Raw genomic sequence first — 21,775 nt, 5'->3', positions numbered from 1 at the left:
AACCAGAGCAGCGACGACGGTGTGATGAATGGCAAACACCACGTGTAACCGGTGAAATCTGGTCCAGTGTTTTATTCCGTTTAATTGTTCATGTAATTACTTAAATATTAGTTAGATCTGACTCCCTCAGTCGCCCACTGATTACATGTGTAACACATATAATAAAAGATTTATAACAAAACAATATGTAGTAAAACCAGGGGTGATAGTTGGCAAATGGCCACATGTAGGCGGTGAAATACGGCCTGTTGTCAGTTAACTTCAGTTAAGGTTTTATCCCAGCCGTTCATGTATATGCTTAAACAGTAGCAAATCACGTCCTTTTTTCCGGGATTTGCCTTTGTTTCATCCTTAACAGAGAACTCCAGTGCAAACATATCCCACATAACGTGATGAAAGCTACTACACAAAACAGTCTCCTTTGAAACTACGACGTCAAAATGTCAGTCTCCATTCAATAATTTCAATCGCCTGTCTCATGTTTTTTTTTTTAATTACAATCTTTCTGTCTGCTACAGATTCCCCTTTAACAGTCCATGACAGCATTCCTCGTGGCTTTATTTCTTGTGTATATGGTAGTTAAACAATTATCCTATTATTGTTAAAATATCCGTGTTTTCTGAGGCCTATTTCCAAATCTCATACACTATTGACTATTTCATCTTTTTCCATCATCTGCATGGTAACTGCCTTGCTATGGGAACCCTCGTCTGGTTTCTTTAGCCTGCCGAAACAGCCGACTATACTGCCTACATCTCGCCGTAAACTCTTCATGTACACCTCTCTGTCCGCCATGTTGTTTGGTCCCCAATTCCGGCTTGGTGACAGTGAATGGACCACGCGCTGCAAATGTATAATTATAGTCAAATAATTATAGTGAATGGTCATCAAATAATTACAGTGAATGGTCATCGAACAGTCACAGTGAATGATCATCAAATACTTACAGTGAATGGTCATCAATTAATTATAATGAATGGCCATAAAAAAATATAGTGAATGGTTATCAAATAATTATCGTCATTATTATCACATACAATAATACCTATACATTTAGCCCGCATAATCACAAAGTTGGTCGACTCTTCAATTTGTTGATTGATTGCGTGCTTTGAGCTAAGGAGATAAATACGCCAGCGCGAAGAAATGACCCAGGAGCATCTTACCATATGCGGTTGATGTGAGTTCAAACCCAGCTCATGCTGGCTTCCTCTCCGTACGTGGGAAGATTTGCCAGCAACCTGTCTTAGGAGCCATGCCGCATCCTTTCAACAGCATGCAAATTTGACGATACTGTCTATAGTATTACCATCAGCCTTAAAGTCTCCCACGGGAAGTATATAACTTACACCAGCAAACCCAGTGTATTTCGACTACGGAATACGCTATTCCATCGCTATGCATACTTCCAGCCATTCGTTTAATAAGGTTATGCATCAGTTTTGCTTACAACAGCCTTATGCATACCAATTGTGGTGTAACTGAGATCGTCAGTGGGAAACATCATCCCTCCTTTGTACCACTTTTCTGCATTTGGCCTATTAAGTATAACACTCAGAAAAGAAAGTGCGGCTGAAGTACGACAAATATGGAAAGAATTAACCCTGAAAAGTTATGATTCAACATTCGGCTTCCGATTCACAGCTCAAATAGTTAGAGGGCTGGCTCGCTGCTACGATCAGGTCCTGGCTCAATGAGGTCGCATGTTCGAATCCAGCTCTCATTTATTTGGCTGCGGTTTTATCAAGATGTTTGTCAGGTAACTGGCGAAGGTCGATGGTTTACTCCAGGATCTCCGGCTTCCTCCAGTTACAAACTTAGGGCAGGTTTCATGAAGATCACTTAGCTAAGTAAGCCCTTAATTACCAAGAAAACGTTTGTTGTAGAGATATAAAGTGCTCTTAGCTTTGGGAAACTTAAAGGAGAAGAAAATTTAAAGATCAATAAAATACCGTTGAAAAGAGTATGCATTTCCTCGCAGGTGCATGCCAAAAAAATTCTAATATGTACCTCAATAAAAAATTATAAATCAGCGCTTATAAGTCAGCGCCAAAATCCGCTGTGGGCGATTCCATTTTGCCTCAGAACTAGTCCTGAAGTCTTCTGTGTTAGGAGAAGAATTCCGTCGGAGACCGCCGAAGCGCAGTTCGTATATTTTCGGTAGAACTCTTCTTCCCAGCAGGTAGCGAACAGTACAGTTCGTTTCCTGCTTGACGATCGGAAAACCGGAATGTTGGACGTAGGTTCCGAGTTTACACGAACCAGTCGGCAGTTTTAACGACTCTCAATGGCTGAGAGGCAACACACCTCCAGCATAAATTACAGGGTGTTAAAGATGGAGGACGCACTGGCCGTTTTCAGGCTTTACCAGTATGGCGAGGAAAAATCGAAAACTTATGCAGCAGGTACCACCAGACAGAAAAAAATGTGCTCTTTTCAGCCTAAAGTGTCATGTTTTTAAGTTCTTCTCCTTTAACACTAAGTAAGATTTATGAAACCGGCCCCTAATCACCGCCATAGAAGGTTAAAATTTACATACATCAATCAATCAACCAATAAATCTTCAGAATGTTCAGAAGTGACCTTTGCCAACCGTTAAACAGATGCACATAAAAATTCATCTTTTACAGCATTATAAAAGTACATGCTTAAAATACTGTACAGGCAGACATATCCACAAAAGGGAGAGTCACATAATTAAAATCTCCATTCTTGTTATAGATGCAGTACACCTATACATCCTGTGAATCCTTGTTAGAAAATTAAGATTCCTGATTTTGAAAATTGTCTTCCGGGTTATCTATCATATACCAGCATTAGCTCGGGCCTTAAACAGACGTTTGCAGTATTTAAGCCATATCGTGGTCAGTTTCGACACTTTTATATACTATTTACATATATGTCTACGTACCTTTATGAAAGACCCGCGAGATCTCGCGATCTGCCACAGAGCAAAAAGCGGAATGGGAAACAAGGACACCACGGCGGTGAACCAACCAAAAGAGATGGCGTAGCCAGGGTAACTGTAGTCTCCATACCGTACCGGTTGGTGCATGGCCATAGAGCTGAGCAGGATGAACTGAAGACAACAGATTCATTGGCTTGACTTATTTATTCGTTCATTTATTTATTCATTTATTTATGTTTAACGCCGTCCTCAAGAATGCTTCACTGGTCAGCAACCAGGATTATGAGTGGAGAAACACCCAGTGCAAACCACCGTCATTAACCCAGTAACTGACAAAATCAGAGCCCAACAAACGAGAGTTGGATTAGAACACGTGACCTAAGTGCCTGACAGTCACGACCAGCCGGCGTTTTTAGCTGTCTGAAGCCGCATTCATACGACGAGAGTTATAGTGTCGACTTGTCGAATTCGACGATGCGATTTGTCGAATGCTGGCATCGCATGAAGTGTGGCATGTCCTATTTTCATCAGACTACTCGAATTCGACTCAACAATCGCACATTGTGAAAGCAGCTTGAAGGATACATGAAACGTTTTGTTTTCATCTATTAATTTGTGGTATGAGAGGTGTTCTAACACATAAAGGCACAAAAAGGCTTCTCAGCTTTCCCTTTGGGGCATAAAAACAGTCTTCCAACTGCAGTTTTCCTGACGCACCCTTGTGTGTTCTAGTGATTGTAAGGCAATCACTTTTAACCACTCTGCCACGGCCCCAAAATTCCCAATGAATAAGCAATACTGGTTTATATACTTACAAGAATTGTGGCTGGAGTAAGGAACAATAAAAACGGTTTCCAGATTCTCGATGGTTTCCTCCCAATCATAACCTCAATGTCCGCAAACAATCGGTCCACTCCTACAGGATAAACATTGAATGTGTGAGTGATGGGATGATACATTTATTGGCTGATCGATTGATGCGCAATAATCAATAATCTTGCTTCATATGAGTTCGAGGGTCTGCCTGGCTTCCTTCAGAGATAAAAAACATGACTACACAATATGTTGGCCCTACCTATGAATGTATGCTTAGTTTTTTCACGCCGTGCTGGGGCATAGCAAATTGTCAGTCATTTGTAGACGAGGTGTGTACACCTATACTGTCTCTCTATAGCCCTGTTACACCTTGACGATTTAGCCAGAGTATGAAAATTTATCTAAAGCACTGGTACACGCCGAATTATCGAAGCTTGTTTCTTTGGGGTTTTTTTTCAATTTTGGGTGCATACATGTCGTATTCCAAAGAGTTGGACGTATACATAACGTATTAGTAACTTATACAGAACGTTTCCATAACTTATAGATAACTTCGACTATTACAGCAGGATGACTCCATGCAGCCAAAGCGCTGCTGACACTGAAGTACACATATCATGCCGAAGACAACAGGCATGACGCCCCACCCTGCTCCACCCAGTCACATTATACTGACAAAGGGACAGCCAAAACCTGTTCCTTTGCTCTAACATCTCAATGCTGAGAGCCAAGCGAGGCAGCTAAATGTACCATTTTAATGTCTTTGGTTTGTTCGCGGGGTCTGCCGACTTCGAATCACAAATATAAACGGATGAAGCATTCTTACAGAGAATGTCACTCGGTAATTACAGTCCACAACTCTCCGTACCGAGTGTGTCCAGCGTTAGCATCACGAAGAGCGAATTGTGATTACCGACCACTCTGTTTTCACCTCCTGGGTTATTGCTCTAAAATGTGAAAATCTGGCGGAAATTGAAGCCATAAGTGAGTAATGAATACTTAGACTAAATGTTGAGTTAACACGTTATTTAATACTGAAAGGACACAACATAATGTATCTCTTACATTAATATGTATCTCTTACTGTACATGCATCTCTTATTACAAATGTGTTTCTTACGGTGCATGTATCTCCTACCATGGATGTATTTTTACCGTACGTGTATTTCTTACACTGCTTATATCTCTTATCATGGATGTATCTCTTACTGTACATGTATCTCTTACCGTAGATGTGTCTTTTACCGTGGATGTATCTCTTACTGTAGATGTGTCTCTTACGGTGGATGTATATCTTACTGTGGATGTATGTCTTACCACAGACGTATCTGTTACGTTAAAATATATCTCTTACTGTACATGCATCGCTTACTACAAATGTATGTTTTACCGTACACGTATCTCTTACTACAAATGTATGTCTTACCGTACACGTATCTCTTACCATGGATGTATCTCTAACCGTACGTGTATCTCCTACACTACTTGTATCTCTTACCGCACGTGTATCTCTTACACTACTTATATCTCTTACCGTACGTGTATCTCTTACACCACTTGTATCTTTTAATATAGATGTATCTCTTACCGTAGATATACGATATGACCAGCATCTCCACTGAGGCCAATGTTGTTGCACTGAAGCCCAAAGCATACCAGTCCATAACCTGGAGGACGTAAACACCACCCTGCCGGGGAGAATAAAACATAAATGAAACATTTATCTATTTGAGTATTTACTTCAAATCAGTCAGGCTGTGGGCCAAGGAAACTGGGTTGTCCACAATAAAGATACAGTCCACAGTCAAGAGTAATTTTAACTTTATTTCTTTATCCATATTTGTATTGGTTTGTTTATTTATGTATTTATTTTTTTTTCTTGTAGATGTAGGTAGACCTGGGTAATGAGATACTGTCCAACGGTTCATATCTGGAATCATACATGAGTGGATGTATCGGTGGCGTACACAATTAGTAATTTACTGAAAGATTTGGCATGGTATATAGCTGAACAGTTCGATTCACCATCATCTCAAAACCAAAACATCACGGCGACGCATACAAAGCGGTTTAACAATTCATTCACTGAATTCTGGATGACGTGTGGTATGATGTACCCAGATTAGTTACGTCATAGTGACACTGGTTAGATCCGCCAAGGACGGCATGTTTCTGCTGGCGTTAATCTGTCTGTCTGCCAGTCTGGCTGTCTGTCTGTCTGTCTGTCTGTCAGCTATTTCATGGAAAAGGTTATGAAGAAATTTGGATGAAATTTTGTGCACAGACTGGCATGGAACTAAGGACCAATCCGCAAAACGTTTGGTGGTAATCCACAATTTGTAAACGATTCCACAGCATCCACAGGGTGGTAATGCAGAGTAATGCCACTTTGTCTGTGGTGTAGGAATTTGATTTGCTCTCGCGGAGAGGCTTCTAATTAGGCCTACTACTGCGATCTAGATATGGGAACGGGGGCAAGACGGTTGGGAGCGGGGTGGGTATGATGTAAGGTGATTTATGGATAGATGTCTCGTTTCTCAGTTACCTGAGTGAGACACGGTATAGCCAGGAAGAAGGCTATGAGGATAAAAACGCTGTTGGTCAGCATCTTCCGAGTCCGGAGGTACTGCGGGAACATGTCAGTCAAGCAGCCAACAACGATCTCTACGTGGACGAACTATAACATGGAAAACAAAACACAAAAGCAAGGCTAGTGAAACCGAAAACACATGAAAAAAGAGCATACTAGACAGAGAATCGCGACCTGTCTTACAAATCCTCATAGAAGTCGTCGTCATAAGAAAACGGTACAAAAATAAGTTCACCGTTTACCAACAAATATTTCAACCAGAATTAAATGAATACAGATATTTTAAATTTAAGATGGGTTTTATCGATTATATTGGTAGTGTTTGGCAACGTTGACGTCTCACAATTTTTTGTTACATATTTCACTATCATAAACTATGTATTTTGATCTCAGAATATCTAGATATGTTCGATACAATAATCCAAGTGTATCACGTCACAAATTTTTAACCTCCTTGTTTTACTAGTGTGACACTTCACGTGATACTAGCCTGGCATAATAGCCGACCAGTTCCCGGTCTCTGGGGCGCTCGGTATACAGTATACGGTATACAATATGACAGACCTGTGAGTCTAGCACGTCCGGTTCCCGGTAGCTGGGGCTCAGGGTATACGCTATTCGATATGACAGGTCTGACTGTCTAATCCGACCAGTCCCCAAAAGCTGTACGGTATAAGGTATACGTTATGATTGACCCACGAGTCTAACCCGGTCAGTTCACGGTAGCTGGGGCTGATGGCATATGTATAGGCCTACGATATGACTGGCCTGAATGGCTAACCTGGCCAGTCACCAGTCTTTGGGACTCACGGTATACGTTATACGGTATGACTTACCTGCGAGTCTAGTCCGACCATGAAGAGCACCAGGAAGAAGAAGGCGGACCACATGGGAGCCAGGGGCAGCTGTGCTAGCGCCTCGGGGTACACCATAAACGCAATGCCCGGACCTAAACACGCAATACAGATTCAAAACTCAAATATTTATTTATTTCCTACGTTATTTTCTATGTTTCGTATATTTCTATGTGTCAAGAATGTTTCGTATAACAGCGCTAAGCGGCAATCTGTGATACTGACTTCTTCTCCAGCTGGACGTAGAAAGGTCTGTCAGAAACCTGAGGATGGTTGTGGGTTTCCCTTGGTCTCTGCCCGGTTTCCTTCCACCATAATGCTGGCCGCCGTCGTTTAACTGAAATATTATTAAGTACGGTGCAGATCCCCAACAAATAAATAAATAAATAAATTTATTTACGTATAAGTAGAGAGGAAGTATAATAAAATATTTGGAAATGATACATGTCCAGGCAACATGTATCATCGGTGACGTCTAGTGAGGTCGACAGTAGTGTGAGAAATATGTTTTAGGCATTAGGCATTTAGGCATTAGGCAACAGACTGAATACGTTTGGTTAATATACATTCAGCGACAACAGACGTTTATAGGTAGGCATGTAGCCTGGGGCATTAGGCAACAGACTGAATACGTTTGGTTAAAATACATTCAGCGACAACAGCTGCTATAAATGGCCTTGTAGCCTGAGACATGTAGGCTACATACCGAATACGTTTGGTTAATATACATTCAGCGACGACAGACGTCTATAGGTAGGCATGTAGCCTGAGACATGTAGGCTACAGACTGAATACGTTTGGTTAATATACATTCAGCGACAACAGACGTCTAAAGCTAGCCATGTAGCCTGAGACATGTAGGCTACAGACCGAATATGTTTGGTTAATGTACATTCAGCGACGACAGCTGCTATAGGTAGCCATGTAGCCTAAGACATGTAGGCTACAGACCGAATACGTTTGGTTAATGTACATTCAGCGACGACAGCTGCTATAGGTAACCATGTAGCCTAAGACATGTAGGCTACAGACCGAATACGTTTGGTTAATATACATTCAGCGACAACAGACGTCTATAGCTAGCCATGTAGCCTGAGACATGTAGGCTACAGACTGAATACGTTTGGTTAATGTACATTCGGCGACGACAGACGTCTATAGGTAGCCATGTAGCCTGACACTTGTAGGCTACAGACCGAATACGTTTGGTTAATGTACATTCAGCGACGACAGCTGCTATAGGTAGCCATGTAGCCTGAGACATGTAGGCTACAGACCGAATACGTTTGGTTAATGTACATTCAGCGACAACAGCTGCTATAAGTGGCCATGTAGCCTAAGACACGTAGGCTACAGACTGAATACGTTTGGTATATTATACATGTGTCTTCAGCTGAAGTCGGTTCTAATGACAGTACAACCCAGCAAACAGTGAGAAACATGTTTGCTTGGTGTCTAAGCAATACTTCTGGTTAATAAACCTTCAGCGACGACACTGTCTATATGCAAGCCTGTAGCATGCAACACCTAGTGTGCATGATGGCCAATTCCCCTTTATATAGGCCTACCTTCAGCGACACGGTCTACAGGCAAGCCTGTAGCGTGCTGCATCTAGTGCATATATTGGATTAGTCTCGTGCATATACCTTCAGCAACGACCCTGTCTATAGGCAAGCCTGTAGCATGCTATATGTGGTGCACATACTAGATAATTCGGGTTTATATACCTTCAGCGACGACATTGTCTGTAGGCAAGCCTGTAGCGTGCTGCATGTGGTGTACATACTGGATGATTCGGGTTTATATACCTTCGGCGACGACGCTGTCTATAGGTAAGCCTGTAGCGTGCTACATGTGGTGTACATACTGGATGATTCGGGTCTACATACCTTCGGCGACGACGCTGTCTATAGGTAAGACTGTAGCGTGCTACATGTGGTGTACATACTGGATGATTCGGGTCTACATACCTTCGGCGACGACGCTGTCTATAGGTAAGCCTGTAGCGTGCTACATGTGGTGTACATACTGGATGATTCGGGTCTACATACCTTCGGCGACGACGCTGTCTATAGGTAAGCCTGTAGCGTGCTACATGTGGTGTACATACTGGATGATTCGGGTCTACATACCTTCGGCGACGACGCTGTCTATAGGTAAGCCTGTAGCGTGCTACATGTGGTGTACATACTGGATGATTCGGGTCTACATACCTTCGGCGACGACGCTGTCTATAGGTAAGCCTGTAGCGTGCTACATGTGGTGTACATACTGGATAATTCGGGTTTATATACCTTCAGCGACGACATTGTCTGTAGGCAAGCCTGTAGCGTGCTGCATGTGGTGTACATACTGGATGATTCGGGTTTATATACCTTCAGCGACGACACTGTCTATAGGTAAGACTGTAACGTGCTACATGTGGTGTACATACTGGATGATTCGGGTTTATATACCTTCAGCGACGACACTGTCTATAGGCAAGCCTGTAGCGTGCTACATGTGGTGTACATACTGGATGATTCGGGTTTATATACCTTCAGTGACGACGCTGTCTATAGGCAAGCCTGTAGCGTGCTATATGTTGTGTACATACTGGATAATTCGGGTTTATATACCTTCAGCAACGACACTGTCTATAGGCAAGCCTGTAGCGTGAGACATGTACCCGAGAACCACGAAGATAACGAGACCGCAGAGCAGGCACGTAGCCGTGTCCATCAAGGGGAAGAGAAGCGCGTCCCTGTTAAAGAATAAAACGGATGATAATTACTTTATTTGCTTCATTTCCTGCGGATTCCACTGGAATATAACCCCGTGTAGGGCGAGGAATCCACCGCGCCTCAACGAGTGCCTAATAATCTGCCTAACCTAAGGCTGCAGCCAAATCAGTGTCACCCACATTTAAATACGTGGTCGGACTGATCAGGAGATAGCAATCGAAATTTAGTCACTCATTTTAGCGGTAGGTCATTCTGTCACATTGCCACTGGGAACTCCCTTAAGGACTCTGAATGCGTCCGTAGGAAACATGGAGTGCAAGTTTGTGAGCCATACGATTGTCAGAAGGTAGGAGGTTTCCCCCTAGCGCTCCAGTTTCCTCCACCACCTTTGTATAGATCAACAAATGAAAAAGGTGTTAAACCATAAGCAACCTTTCATGCTTCCATGAAAAATGTCAGCGCAATGTCAGTGTAATAGTGATAGTAAAACACCTGGGTCCAATTGTTCGAAGGTGTATTAGTTAATAAGTGTATTAAGTCATAATTTATATTTAAAATTTTAGCCAAAATCAGCAACCAGTGCAGTTATAGCCAAAGTCAAAGTATAACAGTAGCAGATTTACTTTACACTGTTTACACAATTTTACACATTTAAAGACTTGGCTTAAATTTTAATCTGGTATTAAGTCTTAAAACCGTTTCGACAACTGGACCCTGGTCTTACACTCTCTAAAAAAAAATTATTGAGCCTGCTCTCACCTGATGATATTGTTGTTGAATTTGTTATAGCTGGCCAGGGTGACCGACCCACCCCCACCACATCCCACAGAGTAGAAGATCTGCATGGCTGCTGCCGTCCACACCTGACAATTACAAGTTAACTGTAATACAATCAGCTATATTAGTCTAGAACCGCCTATATAATTGTAATACAATCTGCGATATTAATCTAGAACCGCCTATATAACTGTAATACAATCTGCGATATTAGTCTAGAACCGCTTATATAACTGTAATACAATCTGCGATATTAGTCTAGAACCGCCTATATAATTATGATCCAATCTGCGATATTAGTCTAGAACCGCCTATATAATTGTAATACAATCTGCTATATTAGTCTAGAACCGCCTAGGGGGCCTATATAATTGTAATACAATCTGCTATATTAGTCTAGAAATGCCTATATAATTGTAATACAATCTGCTATATTAGTCTAGAATCTCTACATAATTGTAATACAATCTGCGATATTAGTCTAGATTCGCCTAGTTGTAGCTTCCTTGCTTGGCGTTCAGCATTAAGGGGATAGTGCAACGAGTGGTGGACCTGTATGAGTATAATGGTGCAGTATGGTATCAGTATAAATTGTTAAGTACGACTTTAAACCATAACCACTCACTCAGTCACTCTAATTCCAATACCGAGATTCCAATGCAAAAAAGTTTATTCAAATACAGCCCATTCCACTATTGCCTAATCCAATAAAGCTCATTTTAAATATAACCCGTGTTAACACAGTGACCAGTCTAATGCTCCAATATAACGGATTCCGAAATTGTCTATTTTTACACAATTCAGTTTAAAGCCGGCCATTCTAATACAGTCTATTCTAAAACCGCCCATTCCAACATAGCCCATTCCAGCATCGGCCATCCCAGCATTTGAGCACTATCCCTTCTAACACCGCCCGTATAGCACTATTCATTCTAACACCGCCTGTAGAGCACTGTTCATTCTAATACCGCCCGTATATCACTATCCATTCTAACACCGCCTGTATAACACTATCCATTCTAGCACCGTCCGTATAGCACAAACCATTCTAACAGCGTTTGAATGACACTATCCATTCTAACACCGCCTGTATAACACTATCCATTCTAGCACCGTCCGTACAGCATAAACCATTCTAACAGCGTTTGAATGACCCTGTCCATTTTAACACCGCCCATATAGTACTATCCATACTAACACCGCTGTATAGCACTATCCATTCTAGCACTGCCCATATGGCACTATCCATTCTAGCACGGTTCGTATAGCTCTGTCCATTTTAACACCGCAGCATAGCACTATCCATTCTAGCACGGTCCGTATAGCACAACCTATCTAACACCGTCCGCAGGGCACTATCCACGCGACTGACCTTGATCTCTTTCAGTTTATCCCACTGCGGGATGAGGTAATATTTCAGTCCGTCCATGGCTCCCGGCAACATGGCGCCTCTGATGAGCAAAATGATGAGCAAGAGGTAGGGGGCTGTCGCCGTAAAGTAAGCTACCTGGAAGCGAGAAGATTTGGTCTGAAAACATTAAATAAACTCTACCCAGGCGACACCCGAACACCCGATCTTCCAATATGGCCAAAAAAGGCCACCGTAGAATCAAAGTATTAGGTCGAAAAATCATCAACATCGTTTAATGGTCTTTCATTTGACATAAACTTCACGTTAGTGGTTTCTTTGCCTTTATGTGTTAAGGCAAACAACTGGAAGACTTGAGGACGAGCTACACAAACGGTCCAAATGATAGTACAACACATCGTTCTCTTCTGTCACATTGCAGTACGTGTGTACTTCGTACAGGTTTTATGAACACACATACAGCGATAACTGTGACGGTCTAAAGGAGAGACTAGATGGGTTTAAGGTGTAGCGGTGTTTGTTGTGTAATCCGATATCGCAACGGGTCATTCAACAAACACGAAGACGAAAGTGTTAAAGTCTATTCTGTTTTTAAAAAATGAAGAAAATGAGGCAAAAGCGGCATACATCATGCAGTTTTAGGCTGTCGTTCTCTTTCCCTCCCTCCACAGCGGTCATACATTTTAGTCCAATCGATGGAAAGCTTATTCCGGTGCAGTTGACCTAGGTATTTCAAAGTTGCGTATGTATGACGTCATGTCTCATTGTTATGTGACGCAAGAATGTAAAATTGCACTGCACATTATGACGCTTACCGCTGAGCTCAGACTGGAACGTCATGAAACAAATGTTTCTTTTTCCACGTCACGGCGTCTGGGTGTAAATTATCAAAATGTAAAAACCAAAGCGATATCTATAAACTTTTCGAAATAACACTTTTATCGCTGGAGGAAATTCCGATAGTTCACCTTTATATATATCACAAAAGCAAACCTAAGAAGTAAACAAAATCAAATCCTTTTATTGATTGACATAAACAACATGAAACCATATTAACCTACTCGGGGAGGTAAACGTACCGGCCGGTGTGTTGCGTGACACACTCGATGTTGTTTGAAAGGTCATCTCTATTTAAAATAAATTTGTATATTTGCACACGGCCAGCAACTAACAGCGGGGTATAATAATAGCTTTGTACCAGGAATTCCAAGATCCAAGACCTGTTCAAGGGCGAGGCTTCTCGGTCATTAGAGACGGTGTTAGGCCACAGCATGACCCCGTTACATCACAATTATTTTTCAATTTAATCACAGATTAAATTCATTATCACTGAGCTTTCTACACAGCCGGAAAAGACTTACCCTGTTTCCAAGTGTATTCATCGGGCAAAGTTTCAGCTTTTCCCAAAACACACCTAGCATGTAAGCCAGTTCTGCAAAATAACTCCCCACGCCCAACCAAAGGGCGGGAAAAACGCAAAAACGAAAGAAAGCCAGATCTAAAAATTAGCTGGGACTACATGTGGTGTTCAGGCTACGTCGGTGGCCTAGTGCTTAGAGCGTCCTGTATGTGGTGTTCAAAAATAATTATTTATTCACCACTGCACCAGAAACTGAAATACACACATCATACACGGTTACCTCACGGTTGCGCTAACAGCTAAGCTTGAGAGCATCAATGGGAAGGTCTGGCAGAAACCTGTGAATAGTGGGTTTCCTCGGGCTCTGCTTGGTTTCCTCCCTCCTTAAAAATGAAATAAACTTGAGTAAGGCGTAAAACACCAATCACATAAATAAAAAAATTTAGTGGTGTTACTGCATCTGCGTGTAACAGTGACAACTTTGTTCAATCTGAGCGTTACCTTCCCGAAACTCTTGATTCCCTTCAGCGCACAGAGGAAAACGACAACCCAGGTGATCACGTGACAGATAAAGAGCGGCCACCGAATGTTGCCAAGCGTCTCTATCCCGTTGGACATCTCCAACACGTGATGCCTAAGACAACCAAAGCAGTTGTGTCAGCGTGATCAGAGAGGAGAAAAAAAACTAGCAAAACGAGAGAGCTTATATCCCACGTGACACTGGCCAGGCTTACGCAAGGAATTATACTGGTTTTCGAACGATCTGAGGGGCCAACACACTGAATATTTAGGGCTACAGGCAAGTTTCTCAAATTGCCCACAATTAAGTTTCGTAATACGGAAAGACAAAGTATATATTCATAATGGGGATGCAAAAAACACGTCGATAATTAAAAGGTTGCTTTTAGAACGTAGCTCAATTTGTAAGAAGGAAGAGGTGGTAAGCGTGCCTGCACGGGCAATGACACAAGGGCCTTTCAAAATTGCGTTTGCGTTGTGGGTTCAAGTCCACTTCATGTTGGCTTCCTCTCCGGTCGTACGTGAGAAGGTCTTGCGGCAGCCTGCGGATGGTCGTGGATTTCTCAAGGGCACTGCTCGGTTTCTTCCCACCATAATGCTGGCCGCCGTTGTATGAGTGAAATATTCCGGAGTATGGTGCAAAACACCAATCAAATAATTAAATAAACCAATTTGTAAGAAAAGAAAAACGTTTTAATTCTTTGAAATATTATTTATCATAAACATGTACATCGGTTCATACAGATTAGTTTAACAACCTTGGTTATATTTTTATTTCAGTAACGTTGGGAGATTAATGCTCTGTTTTAAAGTGTGGATTTTACAGTGAAAGCTGTGGCTGGATTACCGTGGAATAAAATGAGTTAAAGTGCTTTAAAAAATTTGTTTAAAATTCAACAAGGCCCTGAGGATTTCTTTAAAATTTAAACTGTTATACGTTGGCTCATGAAAACCTATTAAAGACTTCATGTGACAACTGTTGCAATGTATGCATACGCGTATATATACATGACTACGCTAGGATTTTTTTTTTATTTCTTATTCAAATAGTATTCCATATTGAACGAGACAGTCTCAGGAAAATATTCCGGTGAGTAAATTCAGTGCGATAAAACAATGTTGATGTATTCAAACCTTTATGAGTTGAAATTAATTAAAAAAGTTTAATAAACCCATCAGTTACAAGTGCCAACAAAAAATAATAAAAATAAACATAAACATTACTTACGTCCAAAATTCCTCCGTCGGAGTTTTGGCGTGAAACGACTGGTTGAGGTTTGAAGCAGAAGACACAAGGAACGATGTGTGATTGGTTGAATTGTCCACGTGACCCAAGCGTAGGGAGCAGTTGGGCGTGTTCCAATTATTGTCGCACATGTTCCACGGAAGCTCTCGCCTGAGTGACATGTAAAGGTAGTAGAGGGCCCAGGCGATGACAACGTTGTAGTAAATAGCGACAATGCCAATGACCAGCGACATGCCTACACCGACACCTAGGGAGAAAAGGCGGACTTGGAAAACAGTCACAGAAATCCTTTTGTACGGATTGTCTTAGGCTTAAATTAGGTTGATAGAACGATTAATTGCTTGAGTAGTTGGTGTTTGAAGAGCCTTGCTGATGAACTCACCTTAGAACAGATTTATATTCAATGTGGTTGGGCAACTTCATATAGTATAAAGTTATGTAGAATAAAATAGCATACACACTGTTAAAATTTTCCCTTAAACGTTTACAGTAAAGTTTCACATATACACTGTTAAAGTTTCACTTCACATAAAAGTATACGTTAACTTTTATCTTAACACTTGATAAACTACCTCGAGTAAATCTTAACACTTATCTTGATAAACGTCCATGAGTAAAATCTTGACTGCAAGAATTACTCAAAAAGACACAACCTAGATCTGTAGTCGTTGTTAGCCTATCAGCTTCAGGAAAATAGTGAATTAATATACAGGATTCTAAAAAATACAAGCGTCTAACGTGGTCAGATATGGACGTTCAGCTATTTGGGTGGGAGGTGGGTTATGCGCGTTCGTGTTTACTGATTCATACGATAGCGATGTAAACGATTACAACTTCAGAAAAAAAATGCATTAGTTCATGTTATAAATGTGTAATGTTTACTGTAAAATGTTAACATTTACATAATATGTGTAAAACATGTACTGTAACTGTTGAACGTTTACAAAAAGATCTAACTGTGTAACTTACCAGATGACATACACTACAAAAAGAGGAAATCCTGCACTTGAAAACACTTTCGCCAATGGAACCTACATGTGATTTGTGGAGTGTATAACCAATGTATGCCGGTTCACATTGCCACTTAAAGCTGACCCGTAGAGATTGATACCGTAAAAAATATGACATACGAGCTCAAAGGGGGTGGTGTGTGGTGCGCACAATGTCATGTCGAATGGACCATCACTCTCTTGCATTGCATAAGAAATATGTGTTCTGCTGGCTCACTAAATGTCCTCGCGAGGCAGGTTTGACTAAACAGCTTAGACGTGAACTAATAAAATCATTTCGGCTGAATCATATTTAGACGTGGTGACTACAGAGAAATGATAACCCATACTTCTTAACCACAAATTAATTTCTCAAACCCTTTCTGTTACTTATTTGATTTAGTATTGGTTGCTTGTTTTATTGTTAAATGACCATAAAACAACCTAACGGTTGGTTCACTGCTATGTTGCCTTTAAACAGCCTATTGATTGTTTTTTTGATTAATAAGTTACCCTTAAACAACGTACAGATTCGTTGTTTCACTGATAAGTTACGCTTAAACAACGCACAGATTCGTTGTTTCATTGATAAGTTACCCTTAAACAACGCACAGATTCGTTGTTTCACTGATAATTTACATTTAAACAACGTACAGTTTCGTTGTTTCACTGATGAGTTACCTTACACAACATACAGATTCGTTGTTTCATTGATAAGTTACCCTAAAACAACGCACAGATTCGTTGTTTCACTGATAAGTTACCTTTAAATAACGCACAGATTCGTTGTTTCACCGATAACTTACCTTACACAACGTACAGACTCGTTGTTTCACTGATAAGTTACCTTTAATCAACATACAGATTCGTTGTTTCATTGATAACTTACCTTACACAACGTACAAATTCGTTGTTTCATTGATAAGTTACCTTTAAACAATGTACAGATTCGTTCTTTCACCAATAAGTTATCTTTAATCAGAATACAGATTCGTTGTTTATCTGATAAGTTACCTTTAAACAACGTACTGATTGGTTGTTTAAGTGAAAGGTTACCTTTAAACAGGGGACAGATCCTCCACGCCCTGCCTGGTCCTAAGCTGGCGAACTGCGAGTATGACATTTCCAGAAAAACCACTGGCACCGCACAGACAAACATAAAGATGATAAATGGGATAAGAAAAGCACCTGCAAAAGAATATGTCACGAGATGAGGGGCCACTGTCACCAAAGACAGACAAATGTCACAAGATAAGGGACCACTTTCACAAAATAAAGAGAGAAGTCACGTTTTTCGCAACTTTTTCACAAAATACGTCGGCTACGTCGCAAGTTCATACAGGGACGTAAGATTTACAAGAAAAGATATGAAAAGATAAGTTTCAAAGTTTGTAAAAGCAGGAATTATATTTATTTATTTATTTGATTAGTGTTTTACGTTGTACTCATGAATATTTCACTTATGCAGGAACCATGACCTCAGGGCACAAACACGGGTAAGACAGAGGGAGGAAGACATCTACAAGACACAGCTGGCAAAAGGATACGGTCATGGCACATATCACATCAAGACCAAATGCACCATCACGGCACACGGTCAAAAACATGATCATAAATAGAAAGAGAAAGGCTCCTGTACAAACAAAGTTTGTCACAAGACCAAGACATTTGCATTGACACAAAGAAAAGGCAATACACACAAACATAACGAGGATAAATGGAAAGAAATTGCACCTGAAAAACAAGGTTTTTCATAAGATCAAGTCATTGGCAATGAGAAGAACAAAACGTGGTACACAAAAATGAAGTGGGAAAGTCTGCCCGGTTTCCTCCCACCATAATGCTGGCAGCCGCCGTATGGGGGGAGTATTCTTGTGTACTTCGTAAAACAAAAAATCAAGTAAATCAAATAAATAAACAAAAATAAAAAGATGAACACGTCTGGAAAACTGGAACAAGGACATTGTTCTTGGAACACACAAACATAAATGTCATAAATGGACAGAAAAGCAAAAAAGGCAAATGATATCGTACGTTCGAATCCAGTTTTCGCTCCGAAACCAGTTTAGAGACACGCGCCATTACGTCAGGAGGTGTGGCAAATATCTTGTCAAGAACGATGGGGTTTTCTTTCTTCACAATGTCCTCGCTGCTCTGGTTTTACTCCATATAAAAAGTAATCTTTTGTAACCCTGAGTTATCGTGTTTAAGAATGAATGCATGAATGAATGGCTTAAACGCCACGTCGGCAATATTTCAACCATATCGTGGCGATCGTGCAGAAGAAAAATCGGTCAGCCAGCGTTAGTCATCAGTATAATTAATACAAATAAATCAATAAAAATTGACCTATTGGGGAAACGTGCCTAATATGACATTCCTGAAAAAGTTGAGTTGCAATATTTATTTAAACCATAAGTTTGTTTAAACGCCCCTCTCTTTATCACCAAGTAGGCCTACATGTACACTGTAGTACAGGAGCGTTATCTATATACCTATGTACCTATACATTCGGATAGTATGGAGAGACAATTAGATAGAACAGCCTAAATATCCTTGTTAAAGGAGAAAAAAAACATAAAAAATGATGCCAAAATCAGATGAAGGAGGGTCAAAACTTATTTGAAAATATGGCCTTTAATATTTTTTTTAGATTTTTTTAAAGAGAAAATGGTATTTGAAAATATTTTTGTACGGTGGGTATACTGGACAACCTTTTGGGTATTTATATTCGTTGCATAATTGTCAATTAACGTCATCGTCTAGAAAGTTAGGATATTTACGGTGTGGGAATATCCCCTTGTGTCTTAAAAGTATACGACATAACCCCTTGTCTCTAGAAAGTGTGTGTGATAACGGTACGAAATATCCCCTTGTCTCTAGAAAGTGTTGCATAATTGTCAATTAACGTCATCGTCTAGAAAGTTAGGATATTTACGGTGTGGGAATATCACCTTGTGTCTTAAAAGTATACGAAATATCCCCTTGTCTCTAGAAAGTGTTGCATAATTGTCAATTAGCGTCATCGTCTAGAAAGTTAGGATATTTACGGTGTGGGAATATCCCCTTGTGTCTTAAAAGTATACGAAATATCCCCTTGTCTCTAGAAAGTGTTGCATAATTGTCAATTAGCGTCATCGTCTAGAAAGTTAGGATATTTACGGTGTGGGAATATCACCTTGTGTCTTAAAAGTATACGAAATATCCCCTTGTCTCTAGAAAGTGTTGCATAATTGTCAATTAGCGTCATCGTCTAGAAAGTTAGGATATTTACGGTGTGGGAATATCCCCTTGTGTCTAGAAAGTGTAAGTGATGACTGTGACGGAATATCCCCTTGTCTCTAGAAAGTGTAAGTGATAACGGTACGAAATATCCCCTTGTCACTTGGAAGTGTAAGTGATAACGGTGACGGAATATCCCCTTGTCTATTAAAGGAGAGTGTAAGTGATAACGGTACGGAATATCCCCTTGTCTCTAGAAAGTGTAAGTAATAACGGTACAATCAATTTGTCTATGGAAAGTGTAAGTGATAACGATATGGAATATCCTCCTTGTCCCTAGAAAGTGTAAGTGATAACGGTACGAAATATCCCCTTGTTTACAGAAAACGTAAGTTATAACGGTACGAAATACCTCCTTGTCTCTAGAAAGCGTAAGTGATAAAGGTGTGAAATATCCCCTTGTCTCTAGAAAGTGTAAGTGATAACGGTACGAAATATCCCCTTGTTTACAGAAAACGTAAGTTATAACGGTACGAAATACCTCCTTGTCTCTAGAAAGCGTAAGTGATAAAGGTGTGAAATATCCCCTTGTCTCTAGAAAGTGTAAGTGATAACGGTGACGAAATATCCCCTTGTCTACAAAAAGTGTAAGTGATAACGGTACGAAATATCCCCTTGTCACTAGGAAGTGTAAGTGATAACGGTGAGGGAATATCCCCTTCTCTATTATAGGAGAGTGTAAGTGATAACGGTACGGAATATCCCCTTGTCTCTAGAAAGTGTAAGTAATAACGGTACAATCCTTTTGTCTATGGAAAGTGTAAGTGATAACGATATGGAATATCCTCCTTGTCCCTAGAAAGTGTAAGTAATAACGGTACGAAATATCCCCTTGTCTACAGAAAACGTAAGTGATAACGGTACGAAATATCTCTTTGTCTCTAGAAAGCGTAATTGATAACGATGACGAAATATCCTCTTGTCTAGAGGATGTGTAAGTGATGACGGTGAGAGAATATCCCCTTTTCTACAAAAAGTCTGAGTGATAACGGTGACGAAATAGTGTAAGTGTAAGTGATAGCCTTGACGAAATATCCTCTTGTCTAGAGAATGTTTAAATGATAACGGTGAGGGAATATCAACTTGTCTACTGAAAGTGTAAGTGATAATGGTGACGGAATATCCCCTTGTCTACAAAAAGTGTAAGTGATAATGGTGACGGAATATCCCCTTGTTTATAGAAAGTGTAAGTGATAACGTTGGCAGATTATTCCCTTGTCTACAGAAAGTGTAAGTGATAACGGTGACGGATTATCCCTTTGTGTACAGATAGTGTAAGTGATAAAACTGATGGAACATTGCCTTGTCTGCAGAAAGTTTAAGTGGTAAAGATAACGGAATATTGCCTTGTATAAAAAGTGTAATGCCAGTGAGAAAATGTCCTCTTGTCTATAGAAAGTGTAAGGGATAATGGTGAGAGAATATCCCGTGGTCTAAAGAAAGTTTAAGTGATAATGCTGAGAGAATATCACCTTGTCTAAACAAAGTGTAAGAGATAATAGTGAGAGAATATTCCGTTGTTTATAGAAAGTGTAAGCGATAATGGTGACGGAATATCCCCTTGTGTATAGAAAGTCATAAATACTATTCGTTTAATAGATTTTTTCAAAGCCAATTTGCATTTTTGGTGTCATAATTTTACATATAAGTTTACGTTATATAATTTCAGATATATACTAGTCACAGTTGCATTGTTCGATCCATATCGCTCTTGAAAGTTCGATAAACAGAATGAATACAACCGAAAACCATGTCAGTGAACAGATGGAAATCTTACCTTTAGCTTCTCTGCGAAACTCTTCGTAGAAGTGAAATATTCTTGAGTACGGCGTAGAACACCAAACAAATCTCTGTGAAACTCACATCTCTTCTTTGCCTGTAGGTGTATGGCGAGAAAAAAGTTACTCAATATTATTGTCATGTTACTTTTGGCGAGCGGAAAGCCCTTTGTGAATGAATAAATAGCTATCTACACTCACCTCCACCATTTGAGTAGCAGATATAAGGAAACCGCCATATATTGCCGATGCCAACCATGTAGCCAAGAGTAGTGAGGAAAAACTCACACCAGTTGCCCCAGGCCTCACGAGCAGCTAGTCCACGGCCCATTCTTCAGCTGCGGAGGTTAGATACTGAGATTTCTTCGAAACACTGAAACGGGATGTCAACTCAGTTGTTTTTGGGCTTTAACAGTGACAATGGACCGGACGCCAGGCGAGACATACACTGAAACGAATACAAACCCTTCCGTGATAATGCGCAAACCTCACTGATAGGTGGGGAGAATTCAAACTAGAACGGGTATGCCGGCTCAATGAGTGTGGGGTCTGCCAGCAACCTGC

At 40.5% G+C, this 21,775-nt stretch overlaps 1 protein-coding gene across 1 annotated transcript; it reads right to left on the bottom strand.

The window, feature by feature from the left end:
* Window positions 1-639: 639 nt before the first annotated feature.
* On the bottom strand, window positions 640-21,542 carry LOC135477751 (sodium- and chloride-dependent glycine transporter 1-like). Its single transcript, XM_064757946.1, has 13 exons — window positions 21,413-21,542; window positions 17,208-17,339; window positions 15,145-15,409; window positions 13,899-14,031; window positions 12,041-12,175; window positions 10,651-10,754; window positions 9,787-9,911; window positions 7,151-7,263; window positions 6,270-6,401; window positions 5,313-5,412; window positions 3,724-3,824; window positions 2,912-3,079; window positions 640-843 (listed from the first exon to the last, which is right to left on the bottom strand). Exons 1-13 carry the CDS (start codon window positions 21,540-21,542, stop codon window positions 640-642), a joined length of 1,842 nt encoding a protein of 613 aa, XP_064614016.1.
* Window positions 21,543-21,775: the final 233 nt, after the last annotated feature.

This window comes from Liolophura sinensis, chromosome 11 (genome assembly GCF_032854445.1).
Source record: "Liolophura sinensis isolate JHLJ2023 chromosome 11, CUHK_Ljap_v2, whole genome shotgun sequence".
Taxonomy (NCBI): domain Eukaryota; kingdom Metazoa; phylum Mollusca; class Polyplacophora; order Chitonida; family Chitonidae; genus Liolophura; species Liolophura sinensis.
Note: the sequence above shows the minus strand (reverse complement) of the source record. Positions and strands in the feature narration are given on the sequence as shown.

Excerpts from the sequence above, each read along its gene's own strand:
- LOC135477751 (XM_064757946.1), bottom strand. The coding sequence starts at position 21,542 with ATGGGCCGTGGACTAGCTGCTCGTGAGGCCTGGGGCAACTGGTGTGAG. Across the intron at positions 12,176-13,898 it reads GAATCAAGAGTTTCGGGAAG|GTAGCTTACTTTACGGCGAC; the intron begins GTAACGCTCAGA and ends TCTCGCTTCCAG. Across the intron at positions 10,755-12,040 it reads ATAAACTGAAAGAGATCAAG|GTGTGGACGGCAGCAGCCAT; the intron begins GTCAGTCGCGTG and ends TGTAATTGTCAG.